Source organism: Asterias rubens, chromosome 18 (assembly GCF_902459465.1).
Source record: "Asterias rubens chromosome 18, eAstRub1.3, whole genome shotgun sequence".
Classification (NCBI taxonomy): domain Eukaryota; kingdom Metazoa; phylum Echinodermata; class Asteroidea; order Forcipulatida; family Asteriidae; genus Asterias; species Asterias rubens.
The window spans coordinates 11,403,681-11,423,421 of NC_047079.1; the positions used below are offsets into that span (position 1 = coordinate 11,403,681).

The 19,741-nt window shown below is 41.1% G+C and overlaps 1 protein-coding gene across 3 annotated transcripts in view; it reads right to left on the reverse strand.

Moving 5' to 3' along the window:
• Positions 1–357: 357 nt before the first annotated feature.
• The window catches only part of LOC117302129 (vacuolar protein sorting-associated protein 13D-like), a 65,674-nt gene continuing 46,290 nt past the window's right edge, over positions 358–19,741 (reverse strand). For 2 of the 3 annotated variants that reach the window (XM_033785931.1, XM_033785930.1), the window contains exons 51-73: positions 19,511–19,702; positions 18,988–19,154; positions 18,355–18,486; positions 18,093–18,237; positions 17,555–17,730; positions 16,903–17,026; positions 16,379–16,451; positions 15,909–16,065; positions 15,598–15,709; positions 15,041–15,265; positions 14,144–14,213; positions 13,224–13,390; positions 11,066–11,215; positions 10,446–10,595; positions 9,691–9,843; positions 8,658–8,794; positions 5,744–5,993; positions 4,614–4,781; positions 3,677–3,883; positions 2,839–3,095; positions 2,141–2,298; positions 1,395–1,516; positions 358–1,020 (exon numbers count right to left, since the gene is read on the reverse strand). In XM_033785931.1, the coding sequence (XP_033641822.1) occupies positions 904–1,020; positions 1,395–1,516; positions 2,141–2,298; positions 2,839–3,095; positions 3,677–3,883; positions 4,614–4,781; positions 5,744–5,993; positions 8,658–8,794; positions 9,691–9,843; positions 10,446–10,595; positions 11,066–11,215; positions 13,224–13,390; positions 14,144–14,213; positions 15,041–15,265; positions 15,598–15,709; positions 15,909–16,065; positions 16,379–16,451; positions 16,903–17,026; positions 17,555–17,730; positions 18,093–18,237; positions 18,355–18,486; positions 18,988–19,154; positions 19,511–19,702 (3,609 nt within the window). In that variant the 3' untranslated portion in view covers positions 358–903. The remainder of the gene's footprint in view (positions 1,021–1,394; positions 1,517–2,140; positions 2,299–2,838; positions 3,096–3,676; positions 3,884–4,613; positions 4,782–5,743; positions 5,994–8,657; positions 8,795–9,690; positions 9,844–10,445; positions 10,596–11,065; positions 11,216–13,223; positions 13,391–14,143; positions 14,214–15,040; positions 15,266–15,597; positions 15,710–15,908; positions 16,066–16,378; positions 16,452–16,902; positions 17,027–17,554; positions 17,731–18,092; positions 18,238–18,354; positions 18,487–18,987; positions 19,155–19,510; positions 19,703–19,741) is intronic. The other variant, XM_033785932.1, reaches the window with a different exon arrangement.

The following is a 19,741-nucleotide window of genomic DNA, read 5'->3' on the forward strand; positions in this document are numbered from 1 at the left end:
GCTTATTAATATTTACATTTAGGTTCCCTAAAATAATTTTTTTTTTTATTTGACAAATGAGACCCAATAATGGCTAGAGAAAGCGTGTCAAGTGACTGAAAACGTTAATATCAATAAGTTTCTCAGCTTTGTTTGCAACTTGACCAACATTTTGAACGGGAGTCTGCCATTCTCATGTAAAGTCTCTATCTATATTTCAGGAGTCACTCGCTGTTTCATGTTTTGACCCATTTCACCTGACGTCATCATCAGAAAAATCATGAGTGCGCCATACTGGTGGGCAATTTCACTGTGCGTTTTTATATATAACTCTATGCTGTGCGTTATGCAGTGAAGTGCACATTTTAGGCGACGCAGCGCTAAACTTGCCCACTAACATGGTGAGCGTGGCATCAGTCGCCGCGTGTGACGCGCGTGCAAGGGGTCAAATGGTTGACATGGTTGAAATGAGTACTTGGGCAGACTGCTGTTTCATACCTAGCTCCTAGGTTTAAGAACTTTTAAGGGCATACTGCTGTTTCATGTATGTCTGTCTCTATCTACATTTCAGGAGGCATCGCTGTTTGATGTATTGGTTGACATGAGTACTTGAGCAGACTGCTGTTTCATTTACAGCTCCAAGGTTTAAGGACTTTTCTGGAATTTTCCAAACTTACCGCTGTTTCATGTATGTCTCTACTTACATTTCAGGGAGTCACTCGCTGTTTCATGTGTCAGTTCACATGAATACATGAGCAGACTGCTGTTTCATTTACAGTTCCTATGTTTACATACCGCTGTTTAATGTATGTCTCTACCTATATTTAAGGGAGTCACTCACTGTTTCATGTATGGTTGACATGAGCACTTGCGCATACTGCTGTTTTATTTTACTGCTCATTCTTTTTGAGCCAGACTGCTGTTTCATGTATCATCTTCAGCCACAAGTTCCAACCTTAGGATGCTATCTGAGGTATCCATCATAACTTGTTGTTTTAATTCCTCATAGCATCCCTTGGCGTAGTTGATCTGTTGAGAAACCTGTACAAAAAACACAAAGACAAATCTTCTTAGATTTCTATCCTATTTTAATTTTTTATTCCACAGATATGCTTTTTGTAACTTAACCCATCAGGCCCAACTGTGTGTTTACTTGGCCATAAGAAATTTTAGTAGCACATATTTGAAACATTAATTGTCATAAATATATCTTTCTGATGTAATTACACAACGCTCAAAATAAATTTACATACTTAATAAATTTATTATTCACATCTCAAAAGGAAGAAATGTTGAACAGACTTTAGCAGCCCACAGGGCAAGTTGGAAAGCTGTATTTACTGGCACAAAGCAGTTTTTACTAGACAGTCTACGCCGAGCTAAAATGGTCAACATTGACAGCTCCCATTTCCTACCTTTTTGGCGATTCTCTCATTATCACAGCCAACTTTTGGTCTTTCTTTTGAGTCGTAGCGCGATGCAGAAACCCCTGCTTCTGTGTTAGCCATCTTAGTCAGCTCGGTGTAATGTTTCCCACCTAAAATATATCAAATATAAATTATCATAAAAACAAATTGTAAAGCACCAAATCTGCCTGAAAATGCAATTCAAAAGCAAGGCCCAGAGAAAACCCTTGAAGAAAAGCCGATCACATTTCAAGGTCACCTAGTTTTGGCATGGTTGGCTTGAGCGTAAAGCGCTCGCCTCTCACCAAGGTGACCTTGGTTCGATACACGGCCGGGGCCATATGTGAGTTGAGTTGTGCGTTGGTTCTCTGCTGTGCCACAAGGGTTTTCCAGACCATCCGGTTTTTCCTTCCTTGGAAAAAATCAAACACTTTTGATCTTTGGCTGTGCTCCGTGGTCATAATGGGTTGATGTGGCTGGCAGCCAAAGGGGCCCTTGCATGCCTGCTTCTTGAACCCGTTGTAGCCGCGTCCTACGCAATTCAGCTCTTAGCTGCGAGTAAGGATGATTAGCCCCCCAAATTACTATGAATTATTTTCTTGTGGATTGTAAAACAATGTTCGAATCATGTGCTACCAAAGTGGTCCTGTAGCATGCACTGCAGTTGGTTGCCTCCAAGTTGCCTGTAAAAACTGCCTCGTGTGACAAGGCCCCTAAAACTATAATGGTTTTCCCTAGACCTAATCAAGACTCACCATGCTGTATGTGTCTTGCGTGGAAAAGCTCAGAATGATTCACTTGCAGGACGGGGGAGAGTGGGTTATTCACAGGTAAGAAGTACGTACATTCACTTGTAATCAAGGCCTCCATGCCCTCAGTCGGACTAGAACGGAGGGTCTCCATCGAGAAAAATCTAGGGCAAACAAAGTTGAAAAATGGGATTTGAAGCACTGTACGGCGAGGCATCAAAGTATATTTGACTTGCGGTAACACCAAGTGTATATCAACATGCTGGGAAGATTAAGCTGACAATACTTACATGTATAATAACAAAGGAAAAGTGTTTTTGTAAGTTGTTATGTGACATGTGCACATATCTGGTTACGGCCAACATTAGAAAACTGAAAAAAGGGATATGTAGCCGAGTGAGAGCAGTTTGTCCATTTCTTGAAAGTATGAATAGTCTGAGCATCATTGATGTGATTTGAAAAAAAATAAAATTGTTTTAGTTTTTTACCTTTATTGCACAAACATAACAATACATCGTGGTAAAAAAAGAGAAACGCTGAAGAGGCATGCAGGCCCACTAAATGAGGACTTGGAAAAGTGTTCAATTCTTTTGGCCCTATTTGTGTGGTTCGTAATAGGGAATGTGAGCATCTCCCAGAAACTTGAACAGGAAATCAAAGACAAACATGTTTTATTCCTAGCGAGACTCTGTCTAACTGGTTACCTTTCTTTGTTATTTGACGCCTCAGACAGCTTGGGTATATACTCCTGCCCTCTAGCATTGTACGGTGAGTACCGGGGAAGCATACCAGCTGGATTGATACAGCAACGAGTCAGACGGACTCTCTGTGGTACCAGGTGACTCTCACTGACCGTAGAGCTACGGATAGCGGCCATGGTGCCTGACGCTAGGTCCATTACACCCACGACTGGTTTGGCTACCGTGCCTATAACTCCTTTACCAAACCCCTTCACAAGCCCCTACAATATCAACAACAAAAATCAACTAAAATGTTCTGAATGTAACTGTATTGTGTACAATCCTTTAATTAACTTCATGATTAAAAAAAAATAACAATACCTATTAAAAGTCAGATAAGCTGAGTCTTCTTTGCAGAAAATTCTGTTATTATTATCATTTTAGGATGTGTAAGTTCTATAAATTGTTTGTATATTTGTGCACAGAATCAAACAGGATTTGCTTCTTTTTTTTTATATAAGGAGCAAAAGTGAACAATAGCCCAACAGACATTGACATGGTCAATGAACGGAATGAAATTTGCATCAGACTGAAGGATCTTAAAAGAAGAACTCTGATGGGCATATCAAATGGTTCAAGAATCTCTATGTAGAACAATGAGCAAACCAACATTTTTCCTCAAACACTTTTATGGGGGGGAGGGGTATTGAAATGGTTTGTACGCTTGTGAAAATAATGATAACTGTGACGTATCATGTATGTGATCAACATTGGAACATAATCATATGAAATGGCGCAATATGAATGAACTCCTAAAAACAAATTTTGACAGAAGCTTTCATCAGTCACCCCTATTACCTACCTCTACTCCGTCTTCACTTATTCCCTGGTACGTCTGAGTGAAGATGCTCGTCAGACCTCCGACCACTCCGAACGTCAACCCTTTGAGACCAGCCTTAAGGTGACTGCTACTACTACCATCGTGAGACTCTCGGATACTACTTCTTATCTCTTCATGCTGGTTATCCATGATCACTGTGCCAAGCGTGTTGGATAAGGAACCAGTCACCTGTATAGAATCATTGAAATAGTTTAGTTTAACCACGAAAAAAGGCCGTGCTTACCATACAGAATGATGAGATACAGAATACCAGCCAAAACTACATTAAGTTTACATCGTTGTGACTGGTGCCCCACTCAATTCTTGCTTAGAAAAGAAATTTGTTAAGCAGTATTTTCTGCTTAAAGGCAGTGGACACTATTGGTAATTACTCAAAATAATTATTAGCACAAAACCTTACTTGGTAATGAGTAATGGGGAGAGGTTGATAGTATAAAACACTGTGAGAAACGGCTCCCTCTGAAGTGAAGTAGTTTTCAAGAAAGAAGTAATTTTTCACGGACTTGATTTCGAGACCTCAGATTTAGAATTTGAGGTCTCAAAATCAAGCATCTGAAAGCACACAACTTTGTGTGACCATGGTGTGACAAGGGTGTTTTTTCTTCCACTATTATCTCACAACTTCGACGATCGATTGAGCTAAAATTTTCACAGGTTTGTTATTTTATGCATATGTTGAGATACACCAAGTGAGAAGACTGGTCTTTGTCAATTACCAATAGTGTCCTGTGTCTTTAAAAGACACAGAATACCAGCCAAAACTACATCGAGTTTACATCGTTGTGACTCGTGACCCACTCCATTCTTGCTTAGCAAAGAAATTTGTTAAGCAGTATTTTCTGCTTAACAGGCTTATGAAATTTGGCCCTGGTTGTAAGTTTTCATCGTCTCTGCTTACCTTAGCTGCAGTATTGGACATTCCATGAGTCACATTCTTTACCATTCCCGTTACGTTCCCCTCCAAGATCAACTCCTTTAATCCGTCTCGTAGATCTTGAATCAAACCGATTGGATTCCCAAGAAAATCAACAGACCCCAAGATCTTCACAGCTTGGCTTTTCAACTCCTGGAAAAGTAAAAATTAAAACACATTTAATCAGGGGAGGTTTGCTGAAACACCGTGTGAAAACCTCTGTGGAGTAGTGCTGGTTCTAAAAAGAACTGGGCCCAATTTCATGGCTCTGCTTACCGCCGAATTCTGCGCTTACGATCACGATTCCCCGCTTAAGTGCAAGCGCTGAGTTTCTGCGCTAGCCTTGTAAGCGCAGAATACTTAGTAATGTGAAGTACGCACGCGCAGAAGCCAAAATTCGCCGCTAACCCATTAAATACGCATGCCGTAAGCACAGAGTTCCCTGCTTCCGTTAGCGCCGATTCTGTGCTTACGGTAAGCACAGCCATGAAATTTGTCCCTGGTGGTTGACGACTAAACGTTTGGATCAATATGCATTCTTTTTCAATCAGTAAATCTGGCCTTGCTTGGCCTGCAGTTCTAGTCAAAGAGAAACAGGCTTTTCGCGGGAATTTCTTTACTAAATGCTGCAGGCTTTGCCTAGTCGTGGTTTTCCTCCTGGTTTTTTATTGCACTCCAATTGTTGTTTTTTTTCCTGTCATTCTCTGAGCGCTTTGCAACCTTAGGTAAAGGCGCTATATTAATGGTGTTATTATTACTATTTATTTTTATGCTCTGATCGCTTTCAGGAGAAACGTTGATTTGTCAACAATCGGTTCTGTTCAGAACCCACACTACTCAAAGGAGATTTTCCACACTGCGTTAGAGCAAACCTAACCCAATTATAATGCCACCATTTAATACAATTTGTTTTTGTTGATTTGTATAAATTTAATTGCCTCACCACATATATTCTTGCTATTGAAATATGTATGATTGAAAAAAAAAAAATTGATTATAACAAGAATTTGTCTGAAAACACGATTTACAATAAAGTGTGCCCTCTACAGTCTGCCAAGCAGAGGCTATTTGTACAATGAGAGAGCTAGCAGCAAGTCTAATACTCATTTGCATACCTCAGTGTAATGCTTGATGACAGCATCCAATAAGAACTCTTGTGTCTCAAAGGGGTGGAGTCTTGTGAAAGGATCGAGGGAGACTGGGGCGTCTTCAAACTGAATCAAGAAGAGTCGTTGCTGGGTCTTCAGAGCTTTGAGGTCAGGTGGTAGCTTGGAGGATGTGAGCACGCTCAGTTTGAACTCGGTTGCGTTTAGTTTGAGCGTCTCGAAGAAGAAGCGTTTGGCTTTCTGTTCGACTGATACAGGTCTGCAAACAGGTCAAGAATATGTAAATTAAGAAATAAAATAATGTGTTTAAATGACATCGAAGCTATGATTTTGAACAAATTAAACATATTCTGAGATGAGTAGAAAATTAAAAATCAGAAATATATTGAACTGTTTAGATGATGTAAGAGCTATGATTTTGAAAAACTTTAAATATTCTAAAATGGGTAGAGAGTTTGGGAGCACAGACTAGGATGAAGCCCCCCGTAACTTTCGAGTGATACATTTCAGAGGATTTACAGACTCTCTACCTCACCATGAATAGCGGACTAGGGCAGTGAGCCTGGGTCTCCCCATGGTCTAGAGGATGAAGCCCCCTCAACCTCCTGGGTGATACATTTCAGAGGATTTACAGACTCTCTACCTCACCATGAATAGCGGACTAGGGCAGTGAGCCTGGGTCTCCCCATGGTCTAGAGGATGAAGCCCCCTCAACCTCCTGGGTGATACATTTCAGAGGATTTACAGACTCTCTACCTCACCATGAATAGCGGACTAGGGCAGTGAGCCTGGGTCTCCCCATGGTCTAGAGGATGAAGCCCCCTCAACCTCCTGGGTGTTACATTTCAGAGGATTTACAGACTCTCTACCTCACCATGAATAGCGGACTAGGGCAGTGAGCCTGGGTCTCCCCATGGTCTAGAGGATGAAGCCCCCTGAACCTCCTGGGTGTTACATTCTAGAGGACTTACAGCCTCTCTACATCACCATGAATAAGGGACTAGGGTAGTGAGCCTGGGTCTCCCCATGGTCTAGAGGATGAAGCCCCCTGAACCTCCTGGGTGTTACATTTCAGAGGATTTACTGACTCTCTACCTCACCATGAATAGCGGACTAGGGTAGTGAGCCTGGGTCTCCCCATGGTCTAGAGGATGAAGCCCCCTCAACCTCCTGGGTGTTACATTTCAGAGGATTTACAGACTCTCTACCTCACCATGAATAGCGGACTAGGGTAGTGAGCCTGGGTCTCCCCATGGTCTAGAGGATGAAGCCCCCTCAACCTCCTGGGTGTTACATTTCAGAGGATTTACAGACTCTCTACCTCACCATGAATAGCGGACTAGGGCAGTGAGCCTGGGTCTCCCCATGGTCTAGAGGATGAAGCCCCCTGAACCTCCTGGGTGTTACATTTCAGAGGATTTACAGACTCTCTACCTCACCATGAATAGCGGACTAGGGCAGTGAGCCTGGGTCTCCCCATGGTCTAGAGGATGAAGCCCCCTCAACCTCCTGGGTGTTACATTTCAGAGGATTTACAGACTCTCTACCTCACCATGAATAGCGGACTAGGGCAGTGAGCCTGGGTCTCCCCATGGTCTAGAGGATGAAGCCCCCTGAACCTCCTGGGTGTTACATTTCAGGGGATTTGCAGACTCTCTACCTCACCATGAATAGCAGACTAGGGTAGTGAGCCTGGGTCTCCCCATGGTCTAGAGGATGAAGCCCCCTCAACCTCCTGGGTGTTACATTTCAGAGGATTTACAGACTCTCTACCTCACCATGAATAGCGGACTAGGGCAGTGAGCCTGGGTCTCCCCATGGTCTAGAGGATGAAGCCCCCTGAACCTCCTGGGTGTTACATTTCAGAGGATTTACAGACTCTCTACCTCACCATGAATAGCGGACTAGGGCAGTGAGCCTGGGTCTCCCCATGGTCTAGAGGATGAAGCCCCCTGAACCTCCTGGGTGTTACATTTCAGAGGATTTACTGACTCTCTACCTCACCATGAATAGCGGACTAGGGTAGTGAGCCTGGGTCTCCCCATGGTCTAGAGGATGAAGCCCCCTGAACCTCCTGGGTGTTACATTTCAGGGGATTTGCAGACTCTCTACCTCACCATGAATAGAGGACTAGGGTAGTGAGCCTGGGTCTCCCCATGGTCTAGAGGATGAAGCCCCCTGAACCTCCTGGGTGTTACATTTCAGGGGATTTGCAGACTCTCTACCTCACCATGAATAGCGGACTAGGGTAGTGAGCCTGGGTCTCCCCATGGTCTAGAGGATGAAGCCCCCTCAACCTCCTGGGTGTTACATTTCAGAGGATTTACAGACTCTCTACCTCACCATGAATAGCGGACTAGGGCAGTGAGCCTGGGTCTCCCCATGGTCTAGAGGATGAAGCCCCCTCAACCTCCTGGGTGTTACATTTCAGAGGATTTACAGACTCTCTACCTCACCATGAATAGCGGACTAGGGCAGTGAGCCTGGGTTCCCCCTTGGTCTAGAGGATGAAGCCCCCTGAACCTCCTGGGTGTTACATTTCAGGGGATTTACAGATTCTCTACCTCACCATGAATAGCGGACTAGGGTAGTGGGCCGGGGTCTCCCCATGGTCTAGAGGATGAAGCCCCCTCAACCTCCTGGGTGTTACATTTCAGGGGATTTACAGACTCTCTACCTCACCATGAATAAAGAACTAGGGCAGTGAGCCTGGGTCTCCCCATGGTCTAGAGGGTGAAGCCCCCTCAACCTCCTGGGTGTTACATTTCAGGGGATTTACAGACTCTCTACCTCACCATGAATAGCGGACTAGGGTAGTGGGCCTGGGTCTTCACTTGCCACTTCCTAAACACAAACATAGGCGAAAATCCCTTTCTGATTGGCCAAATAATTGAATTCTTCTGAGAATAATGGGATTGAGTACCTGAGTGAGTTGTAGTAACTTTCATCCATCTTCTCAATCTCGCTGTCGAGTTGAGCGAAGCCGGCAAACTGAAGGAACTTCAGCAGAACCAACTCCTCAAGATTTAACGTCATCTTGCACAGGTTGACGAAAAACAACTGCGATTATAGAAACGAATGCAACAGTTAAATCATCCAAAGCTGGTGTAACGTGTCGTCAAGCATTTTTTTGGCCTCTGTATTTATACAGTAACATAGCCACCCATGGCAAAAAGACCGATCCAGGTTTAAATTTAAACCCTTCCGAGAAATAGTCCTTTTTTGTTTTTTAAAATATTTAATTGCTTGGTCTGTAATAACTGCTGATTTTTTTCTTCAGAAAAACACAACAGTACACAACAAATTAGGTAAAAACATCCATCAAGAAATAAAGAAGGATTTGAAACTTTGTATGGTGGGAACATATAGGTGAGGTTTGTGATAACACCAAGTGTAAATCTCTTTTGAGTGTAGAGATAGTATAAAAACAATTTACCACAAAAAAATCAATAAGAACTTTAAAAAAAGATTACAAATCTAGAGTTGCCTTAAAGCCATTGGACCCTTTCGGTACAGAAAAAAAAAAAAAAGTTCACAGATTTACAAATAACTTACAGGGTTTACAGAAGGTAGTGGTGAAATACTTCTCTTGAAATATTATTCCATGAAATGCTTTACTTTTTGAGAAAACAGTAAAACAATATCGATTCTCGTTAACGAGAATTACGGATTTATTTTAAACACATGTCATGACACGGCGAAACGCGCGGATACAAGGGTGGGTTTTCCCGTTATTTTCTCCTGACTCCGACGACCGATTAAGCCCAAATTTTCACAGGTTTGTTATTTGATATAGAAGTTGTGATACACGAAGTGTGGGCCTTGGACAATACTGTTTACCGAAAGGGTCCAATGGCTTTAAGTTTGGTTTGAAAAAAAAAAAACTAAGTTAGCTGATTTACACAAACATTTTGTAATTTTTTTAAGTTACAGTAGTTAGAAAATTAGACTGGTACCTTGTATATATCCACCATTTCATGAGATGAGGGTAGCTTGGTTATAGCCATGCATAAAGCTGGGGTACTAGAGCTGCTTGGCTTCTCCTCTGAATTTGATGGTGTAACAAACAGTACGACAGGCTTTTGGACACCAATGATCTGGTTATCAACCTAGGTGCAGGGAAGCAATTAGTAACTGGTTAGTTATAGACGATGAGACCTGTGACATCACATGTTTCCAAAAGAGCCACAGAGCCTGGACTTTCTACAGGCACGATTTGTACACAGCCCAATGGAAGAAAACATAAAATCAAATATTTTATGGAGATTGCACTGTCAAATTTTTAATAAACTTTTGATATGATGAAAGGGGACACATCTCAAAACTTGCACAGCTTTTACTTTGATATCTGAAAGCACACAACTTTGTGTGACAAGGGTGTTTTTTCTTCCATTATTATCTCGCAACTTCAACGACCAATGGGAGACTTTCTGGGACGATAGAGGGCAGCAGACTTACCGGGTAAATCCATTGTTCTCAGAATTATGCGCATGTTCAGAACTACGTAAACAATGGGAATTTACCCGGTATGTCTGCTGCCGCCTAGCGTTGGAAAGTCTCCTATTGAGTTCAAATTTTCACAGGTTTGTTATTTTATGCATATGTTGAGACGCACAAAGTGAGAAGACGAGTCTTTGACAATTACCAATAGTGTCCAGCATCTTTAAGAATGGATTAAACAAGTGTTGATTGAACAAGTGATTATTTTTACCTGAATTTTCTTGATTTCTACTTTAAGTGACATTTCTTGTCTGGTGTCCAAGTACTGTACTTCAAAACCAGATAGAGATATATACAACACTTCTTCAGGAACGCTGTTGACGAAAGACAAACCTACTCCCTCACTCAGAAAGAAAATCACCTGCAAAGACATGGAAGTTCAAGAAAGATAAGATACATCAACAAATTGAGTTGTCAACCACCGGCTCTTTTTTTAGAAGCAACACTACTCAAATGGTGTTACCCCAAAACCTCTCTGTTAGCGTTAAATGCCAACAAATTGCAAAATCTTCTAAAAAATCTGCAGTGAATTTTTATCAATAGATTTTAAATATGGAGTGATGTGGCTATGAAGTCCAGTGCACTTGGCTTTGGGTCTGGTCATGGAACTTGTGTCCTTGAGCAAGACACTTCACCATAACTGCTTTGTTCTTTGTCATTAAATAAGCAAGTGCTTAAAGACACCCAAATATAAAGCTCTACAACCATCTAAAATCAACAACTCCTACAAAATAATACACTTGATTTGCTAGTATTAAGAGAAACCATCAAATTGCACTGTTGATTTATTTTATTATAAACAAAAAATCTTAAAACAACTGCGATACTTACATCGACTTCTTTGATATTGGGTGTGTCACCCTGTGTGTCAGGGGTTCTGACCACCGGTCTGGCATTCCTCCCAGACTTGCCCTCTTTACTATCTTTAACATGGACCCATTCATCCTTTAGGCCACGCCCACCTCCAGTGGGTGTTAATTGCTGTGGACATAAATATGAATATTAATGAGTTAATTTGCATATACCACATATACAGCTTATCAAAATACTACTAATTTTTAGAATTAAGATAGATATAAATAAGACAATACATAAATCCAAGCCTCCATATTCAAGTAAACACTAGGCCTAACCAGCTGAACCTTTGAAAACAAATCTGCATATAATTTACATAATGCGGTAGTGATTGTTATAATTTTACAAAATATAGCACAACTAAAACCTAAAGATAGTTTATCACTTATTATATGTAAACCAGAACTTATCACTACATGTAGGTCTAAACTAATGCAAAGCACCTCTCATTAAAAAATAAATAAATACACCCACAATGCACTGCACCTCATTATATATTCACAAACGCAATTCATGTCATATCTTGTGTTTAAAATAAAAACACAGCGCAAAACTTTGACAAACCGAAATGCATTTATCTTGTTTATAGATATGGATCAATTACTTCCATTTGCATTAGATTAAAAATTTTGAGAAATTTACCACCATAAATAGAAATAAAAATAATTTTTTTTGTATATATACCACCCATCCACTCCTGTACAAATGGGTGGTGTGATGCTTGCATGTATGGGTAACTCACTGGGTATTCATTACCCAACCAGCACCCATGGGAAGGTCTGAGACAAAGGTGTTTAAAACCCTCCAGAAGGGGATCCCTGTAACCCAAGGGAGCGGAGGAACGGAAACTAGGCCCTTGTGAGGCGCAATGTGGCATAAGATACTTGAACACCCCCATCGTGGGGTTGCGATAGTTGATGCTTAAGCGTCTGTACATTGGTTGGGAGCCTGTCACTGTCAGCAACTTTGAGTTCAATGTGCAAGGTGGTACATTAGTGCCATAACCCAATTCAGACTACACTCATACCACCTTTTTAGTGAAAAAGATAAAATTGAAAACTCGAAAAAATTATTTTCTTCTGATTCATTTTTATCATAAAACATCAATCTTAAAGAATAAAATATCACAAAGCATCAAAATATATAAGGGCACCAAGGCATTTCTCCTAGGTATAGGGCACCCTATGAGGAAATTGTAAATTTTTACAGGAGCATCTAAAGGGCACCAAGGCAATGACCATGGGGTGGTATGGAGGCAATCGCCTTTGTTGCCTCCGTGGCTTGCTACATTATAATGAAATCGTAGGTCACACAGAATAAAAGATCATAAAACATCGATCTTAAAGCATTGATCATAAAGAATAAAATATCACAACGCATCAACACAAGGAATACATTTATGGCACATGAGGGAAAACCAATATAAACTATTTACCGAGACATCTTTCTCTTTTCTGTATGAAATCAATTAACACACAGTATAAAATAGAACAAGCATCATCACAATTACATGTGTTATACAATATACATGTATAGGAAGAGAGGGGATGCAATTAAATTATGAGATGGTAGGAAAAATAAAATATAAAAAATAACATGCGCCATCAAATAATTCACACAACACATCAAAAAGGCAACTTTAAATAGCAGAATCTGGGTGACAAATGTAATAAATCAATGCAATAGCAAAATAAATGTCACAAAATGCATTAAAAATATGACAGTAGAAAAAAAATACAAATTCCAAATAGATCATAGCAAAATTACCAGAGGGTAGAAGGCATTGTTTTACAGCAAGTACCAAGTAATACCAAGTACCAATTAATTGAATTGAATTGAAGTCTACTTTCCAAATCCTTTTTACGCACTCGTTAGCCGTAAAATGAGGTGCATGCTGGTCTACATGACAAAATTTGACATCATATTGACTAGCATGCACCTAATTTTTTGGCTAGTGTGCGTAAAATGCTTTCGCAAAGTAATCCACGAGAGATTATTGGGGACCCTTGGTGGCAGCAGACAAAATCAATCCATTCTTTACGCATTTTCAGAAATACGTAAACCTTGTGTCTGCTGCCACCTAGTGTTCAAAAGTCTCCTGTTTGAACCTAAGTCTAGATCCCTGACTCCTTACCTGTGACCATGTATCAGTAACCTGTAAGACTCTAGTTGGACCATCAGCCAGCACCTTGGTGTTCAGACTACCACTACCCGGTAGGTTCTTCTGGGAGTGGATTGCTTGTTCCACCGGTACTCTGTCCGCCGGTTTCACATCGGCAGGTCCGAGTACGACCTCACAACCTAGAAAAAAACATTCAAGAAAAAGAAAAAAAAGTTTCATTATTTAAACCCAAACCCAACTTTCCCACTAATACCCTCCACAGCGACTCCACATTGGACTAAGATTGGTTTGCCTGGCCCAGTAATAAGTAATTGTTATTTGGGCCTACAGTCCCCAATCCACCACTATCCTCCACTCTATGGTTACTCAACTGAACACCCACATGTTTGGACTGTGATAAGATTGGTATGCCTGACCCAGTAATAAGTAATTGTTATTTGGGCCTACAGTCCCCAATCCACCACTATCGTCCACTCTATGGTTACTCAACTGAACACCCACATGTTTGGACTGTGATAAGATTGGTTTGCCTGACCCAGTAATAAGTAATTGTTATTTGGGCCTACAGTCCCCAATCCACCACTATCCTCCACTCTATGGTTACTCAACTGAACACCCACATGTTTGGACTGTGATAAGATTGGTTTGCCTGGCCCATAGATAAGCAGTTATTATTTGGGCCTACAGTCCCCAATCCACCACTATCCTCCACTCTATGGTTACTCAACTGAACACCCACATGTTTGGACTGTGATAAGATTGGTTTGCCTGGCCCATAGATAAGCAGTTATTATTTGGGCATACAGTCCTTCACATTCTCCACAATCTCAAAACTTCCAGAATCGGACTGGGAAGGTTTTAGGAAAAATACAGGAATTTTTATTCTAAAGTCGTGCGTAAATTTGTATTTTATCTCAAAATAAGTTACATACCTTCTCTTAAACCCATGATTCCACCATTGGCCTGCACTGCAAGACCACCAAGATGACAAAGCAAACGACCCTACACGGATAAAGAAATAGATACAATTGCTGATAAATCCATTCATTTCAGGTAATGAAACCAAGGACGCCTCATCAGTGAACTTAATGACTGTAACTGAGAAGCCTGAGGAAATAATAATAATAATTGTGGCTTCTTATATAGCGCACATGTCCGTCACTCAGTGACGCTCCTGGCGCTGTAACATACAGTATTTCCTGCAAGATGTGGGACTACGTTTGAATTATGAGACCTAATTCTGATAGCACCATGTAATGTTTTTACAAGGTGCTGTGGCGCAATTTGCTGCCGATCAGACCAGGAACACCAGGGAGAACCCCTTCTCTTTTCGATAAGTGCACTGGGTTCTTTTACATGCGTTACATAACACATGGGCTTAACGTCCCATCCGAAGGACAAACAATGGTGTCTTGCTTAAGAATACAAGTGTCCCGGCTGGGGATTCAAACCCACACTATGCTGATCAGAAACACCAGAGTTTGAATTCGGTGCTCTACCGCTCGGCCACAAATCTGTAGACAGATATGCTTGCTATGTGAACCAGAAACACCAGGGTTAACCCGACTCTTTCATGGTAAGTGTTCTGGTTTTTGTAACTATCCTATCTGAATTATAAAACAATTATAGCAAAGTATCTTGCTCACGGACATGAGCATCAAGACAAGCCAGGCTGGGATTCAAACTCACACTCTGTGGACGATAGAATTTGAACAAGGTGCACTCTGGCACACAACTTCTCTAATTAGGTTTCAACAACTGACGTTTTGCAGCAGGAATTTCCACATAGATATCCCCCCAAAAACATCATAATGAAATTCCAAACTCACCTCGTGGGGAAACCACGTCTGCGTTCCTTTCCTTCGCTCGTCAGACTTCCTCATCACTAACGGCATGAAGGAATTCGGATGTGCGGCGAGATCGGCGATATCCAGGACCAGAGGATTCTGAACAATAGGGGGCGCTCTGTTGGGATCACGCGGTGGCACGAGGGCTTGGTTTTGCAGCGTACCCATTTTGGTCACGTACCAGAGCTGACTGCGCTTACCAGGCTCCTTCATTGGAAATAAACAACGATAGAATTAGGTCGTATCCTAATTGACGTCTACAGCTACGGCTAAGGCTTAAGGTGGTGCTAAGGACGTCTATACTTCAACGCATGATGATGCGTAAATCTAGCCGTAGCCAGAGCTGTATCCGCCAATTCGGACATGGCCTTAGCTACATTCATTTTCAATAGTCATCTCCTAAATTAGCATTTTAAGTTGCAGAGTTTCAAACTGTCGTATCTCACTTAAAGCCATTGGACACTTTCGGTAAACAGTATTGTCCAAAGGTTTTGAGAAAGACATAAAATCAGGAAAAATTCTGAATTTTATTCTGATACCTTCTTCCTTAGGATGACAGCTTTGGTTTTTGGATCGAGATCAAAGACGAGGTTCAACGACGTGTGATCATCTTTTCTGCACGTCAGACTACTCGATAACGTTGATGATGAACTGAAAAAAGACATCAAAGGAAAAGAATTACAAATATGCAAAGGAAGAATAGTGGATTCAAAATTGAGAAGAATTTATTTTCTGAGAGAAAACAATTAATGTAGCTGTTGCAAACTGCTTACCAACCCAAAGGTATGGTATGCAAAAATCTGTTTAATATTGAATGGTCAGAAAGTAGGAGGGTTGACTGTGTACTTACCCAGTAAACGTATGAGTCATACAGAGGTAGATGAAGTTCTCATAATACAACATGGCGCCATCGCCGAGGACATCAAGCTTGAAAGTAGCTCCTGAGCCTCCCTTCACTTCACAGTAAAGCTCCCTAGGTAAGACCAACTCATCCCATGTATAAGGAACTAGGAGGAAAAGACAAAAAGGACCAAACAATTAACCCTGAGGAACATCCTTACTTCACTTTACAGTATAGCTCCCTAGGTAGGACCAACTCATCCCATGTATAAGGAACTAGAAGCAATGAACCCTGAGGAACATCCTTACTTCACCAGGGAACCCTAATGCTAAAACATGTACAAACTGAAGATGTGTTTTCCCCTTTCCATTGAAAATAGCAACAATTCATCCTGGCATGCCTGGTAGACACTTCCATGAATGAGAAAGTGGACCAAGTATAGTACACCAGGGAACCCCAATGCTAAACCATGTACATACCTGAAGCCTTGGGCCTGATAACTGTTCTGAGGTTGATATCTGCCACTTTATGCTGGTAATAGATCAGGTTCACCTAAAAGCAAATATGACAATATTAAAAAATATTACGAAATGAAGAATGAAAACTATGGGGCTTGAGGCATTGCATGGTGAGGTATCAATATATATTTGGATTGCGGTAACACCATGTGTGTGTCTACTTACCTGGTAGAGTTTGTTCTTAGAGAACTGACTTGCTTTATATTTTACTACAGGGGGAGTAGATTTTCAGATTTCGGGAGATTTCTCAGTTCTGAAAAGAACTGTCCTGCTTTTTAACTAATACCTGGACGGAAGGTAGAAAATTGGCTGGGACTACTACTTTAGCTTATAGGATTGTTATTAACTTCAAAACTGCGCAGTGAGTTCTTAACTAGCCTCAACATTTCGACTAGCTTGCTCTAGAATGAAAAAGCGTTGAAGCTTGAACAGTTTATATGTTGGTTTTGGCGGGAAAAGCTTGAAGAAATTTTCTATGGATTTACCTCAGACATGTTGTCTATTCTGTAAGGTGGAGGCATGTGAGTTGCATCAGAGAAGACAACAAAGAAAGTGGCTCCAACCAGGCTGACGCCGACATGCATGATGTTTGAAAGATTCCCCGCACTCCTGTTGAATAAAAAAACAAAATGGCCGCCAAAATGAGTGACAAGAATTTTATACTACCATGTGGAACTGTCTAAGGTTTGAGGTAAAACAAATAAAAATAAACCTTACAAATTGTAACACAAAATGCACTATAACACCCCTTACAAAAATTCTGCCTTTTCATTGGTTTAGAGCGCTTCGCATGATATGTCGTAGTTTTACTAGAAACCCAGCAGCCGTGTGACAGTCGTTTGCCATGGAGCAATAGTCAAAAGACTATTACATGGCGCGCGCAGTACCCAGACGTATTTCTTACCCACCTAGAACCAAACCAGTGCGTCTGTGTATCTGAAATGCGGTACTAGGATGATAAATAGGATGATAAATAGGATGATAAATAGGATGATAAATAGTCATATTGATGTTAAATGAGTAAAGGTTGTTCAATTTCGCAAACCAAGACCAGGATTTCAACCCACACCCTAATTACTCAACCACCAGAACTCAAGTCCGACACTCAAAACCACTCAGCTACAACAATAAACTTACCTCATATTGATGTTAAATGAGTATGGCTGATCGATACGCATTCCCCCAGACCACCTACAGCTTTCATCGCTCGCAATACGAGCACACAGCAATTTATCGAGATCGTCTCTCGGCCAATGAAAGATCACGCTGGAGCCTGACATCACCGACAAATGCTCACTAGGATTTCTCGATCCCTACAGCAAAATTTTAAAATAAAAATAATTTGATTCATGTTTAATCAATCAATAACATGTATTTCCATACAAATATCAAAACAAACAATCAAGTAGCAAAATAATGATTTTTGAGTACCCACTGATACAATTTGTGCAGCATTTTGCTCTGCTGCACAAGGGAAACCATTCACGAATACATACCTCTTTTCAAAAAAAGGAAAACAGTTTTAAATGTTTTGGAATACCCTGGGTGAAAAAATGTAAAACATAAATCAATATAATCTTGGCTTTAATAGGAAATCATTAGAATGAGGGCGCTGTTTTAGTTCATGACATCATTTGCAAGGAATCAATTGTTGTCTTTGAGATTTCATTCTTACAATTCCTTGGACGAGATGACGTTGTGCAAATGCCAGCTTACAGCTGGACCGATTCTCCAGCTGGAATCGAGGTACAAAGGTCACAACTTGGGTATCATGGTAACGACCTCGGCCGGGTCGGATGTCAATACCGATGTGGTACACCCTACAGTGTGTCAAACAAAGAAGATTTTGTTAATAAACCACAATTTTTTTTTTTATATGATCAATTTTGTGACTGCTCATTCAAAACTTTTAACAGACAAATATTTCATCTACTTACATATGAGGTCGTCCACCTTGTTGGTAAACTCGCAGCGATCGGACGCCTGAACCTCCCTCTAGTGATATCCGTTGACAGTAATGCGGTAATGCATTCAAACCTATGACTCCCCGCCCAAGTCGCATTGTACACCTGAAGACAAAATCAATTTGAAAACTCAGACTCCAAAAGTTTATATCTCACCAAGAACAAAATGCCCACCAAGGTCAATTAAAGGAACAATACAGAATTGGTTTTTGCCAACAAAATAGATGCAGGCATTGTAAGCGCTCTATGTAATCCACCATATACATATCCTGACAAACCTGTGGAAGTTTGAGATCGATCAGCCATCTGGGTCACAAGAAAATAATGAAAAACCGATGCATTGCATCGATGTCAAAACGAAAATGAATAAAACGCTCACTGAGCGATAAACTCCAAACGCGAAATTAGATTATTTATTTCTCATCAAATATGACATTTCAGACAGAAATATTTCAAGGGATGTTTTCTACTATCATCATCATTAGACCATGTAAGTTTTATGTAAATCTGTGATGTTCACGCTTTGCTGATCAAAAACACCAGAGCTTGAATCTGGTGCTCTTAGCCGCTCTGCAACAACACCTCACAAAGATGGCAGACACTTACATTTCAGCCTTTTCCCTGTCAGCGTATGAGAAGACCAAGGGGGCTACACTCCTAGCCTGTTCGTGGACTTCAAATTGCCCAGCGGCATCAAAGTCTGCTCCTTCCTGTTTGAATATGAGTGGCAACCCCGACTTGTTGATCAACCAGTATCGAGCGCAAATCAAAATCTGTGATGGATGAGGAGACAAAGTCAAACATCTGATCAACAGTTATCTTTAAAAAGTACAGTCAACAGTTAGCTGTTATCAGAAAAAAAACCTGCTCAACATTTTTCTGCTAAGCAGAAATGAGCAGGAAACCAGTCACAAATTGTACACAAGACATGGCAGTTTGTTTTTTCTAGCCATATAAGTTCACTGTTTAAGGAAACCAACTGGGCCTAATATCATAAAGATGTTAAGCAGAAAAAGAGCTTGGCAAGCTAAGCAAAAACAGAGTGGGACACCAGCCACAATAATGCAAACTTATTGTAAACTTGGCTGGTAACCTGTTTCTTCTATGCTTAGCAAGTTTTGGTCCTTACCTTGAGGCATCTTCCAGCTCGACATTCCACCCTGGCTTTAAGGAGGAGACGTCGCTTCTTAGGATGACTGTCTCTTAGAAGGATGTAGCCGTGGGCGTCTTTGGTGAGACGGGGCGGGAGGGATAAGGGCGTGTGACAATCTTGGAAGTTTTCCATCGTGAAGCTGATGTCATTGGATTGAGTCAGATCAGCCTGTAACGTTAATCAAGAATTAAAAATCAGTAAATACAA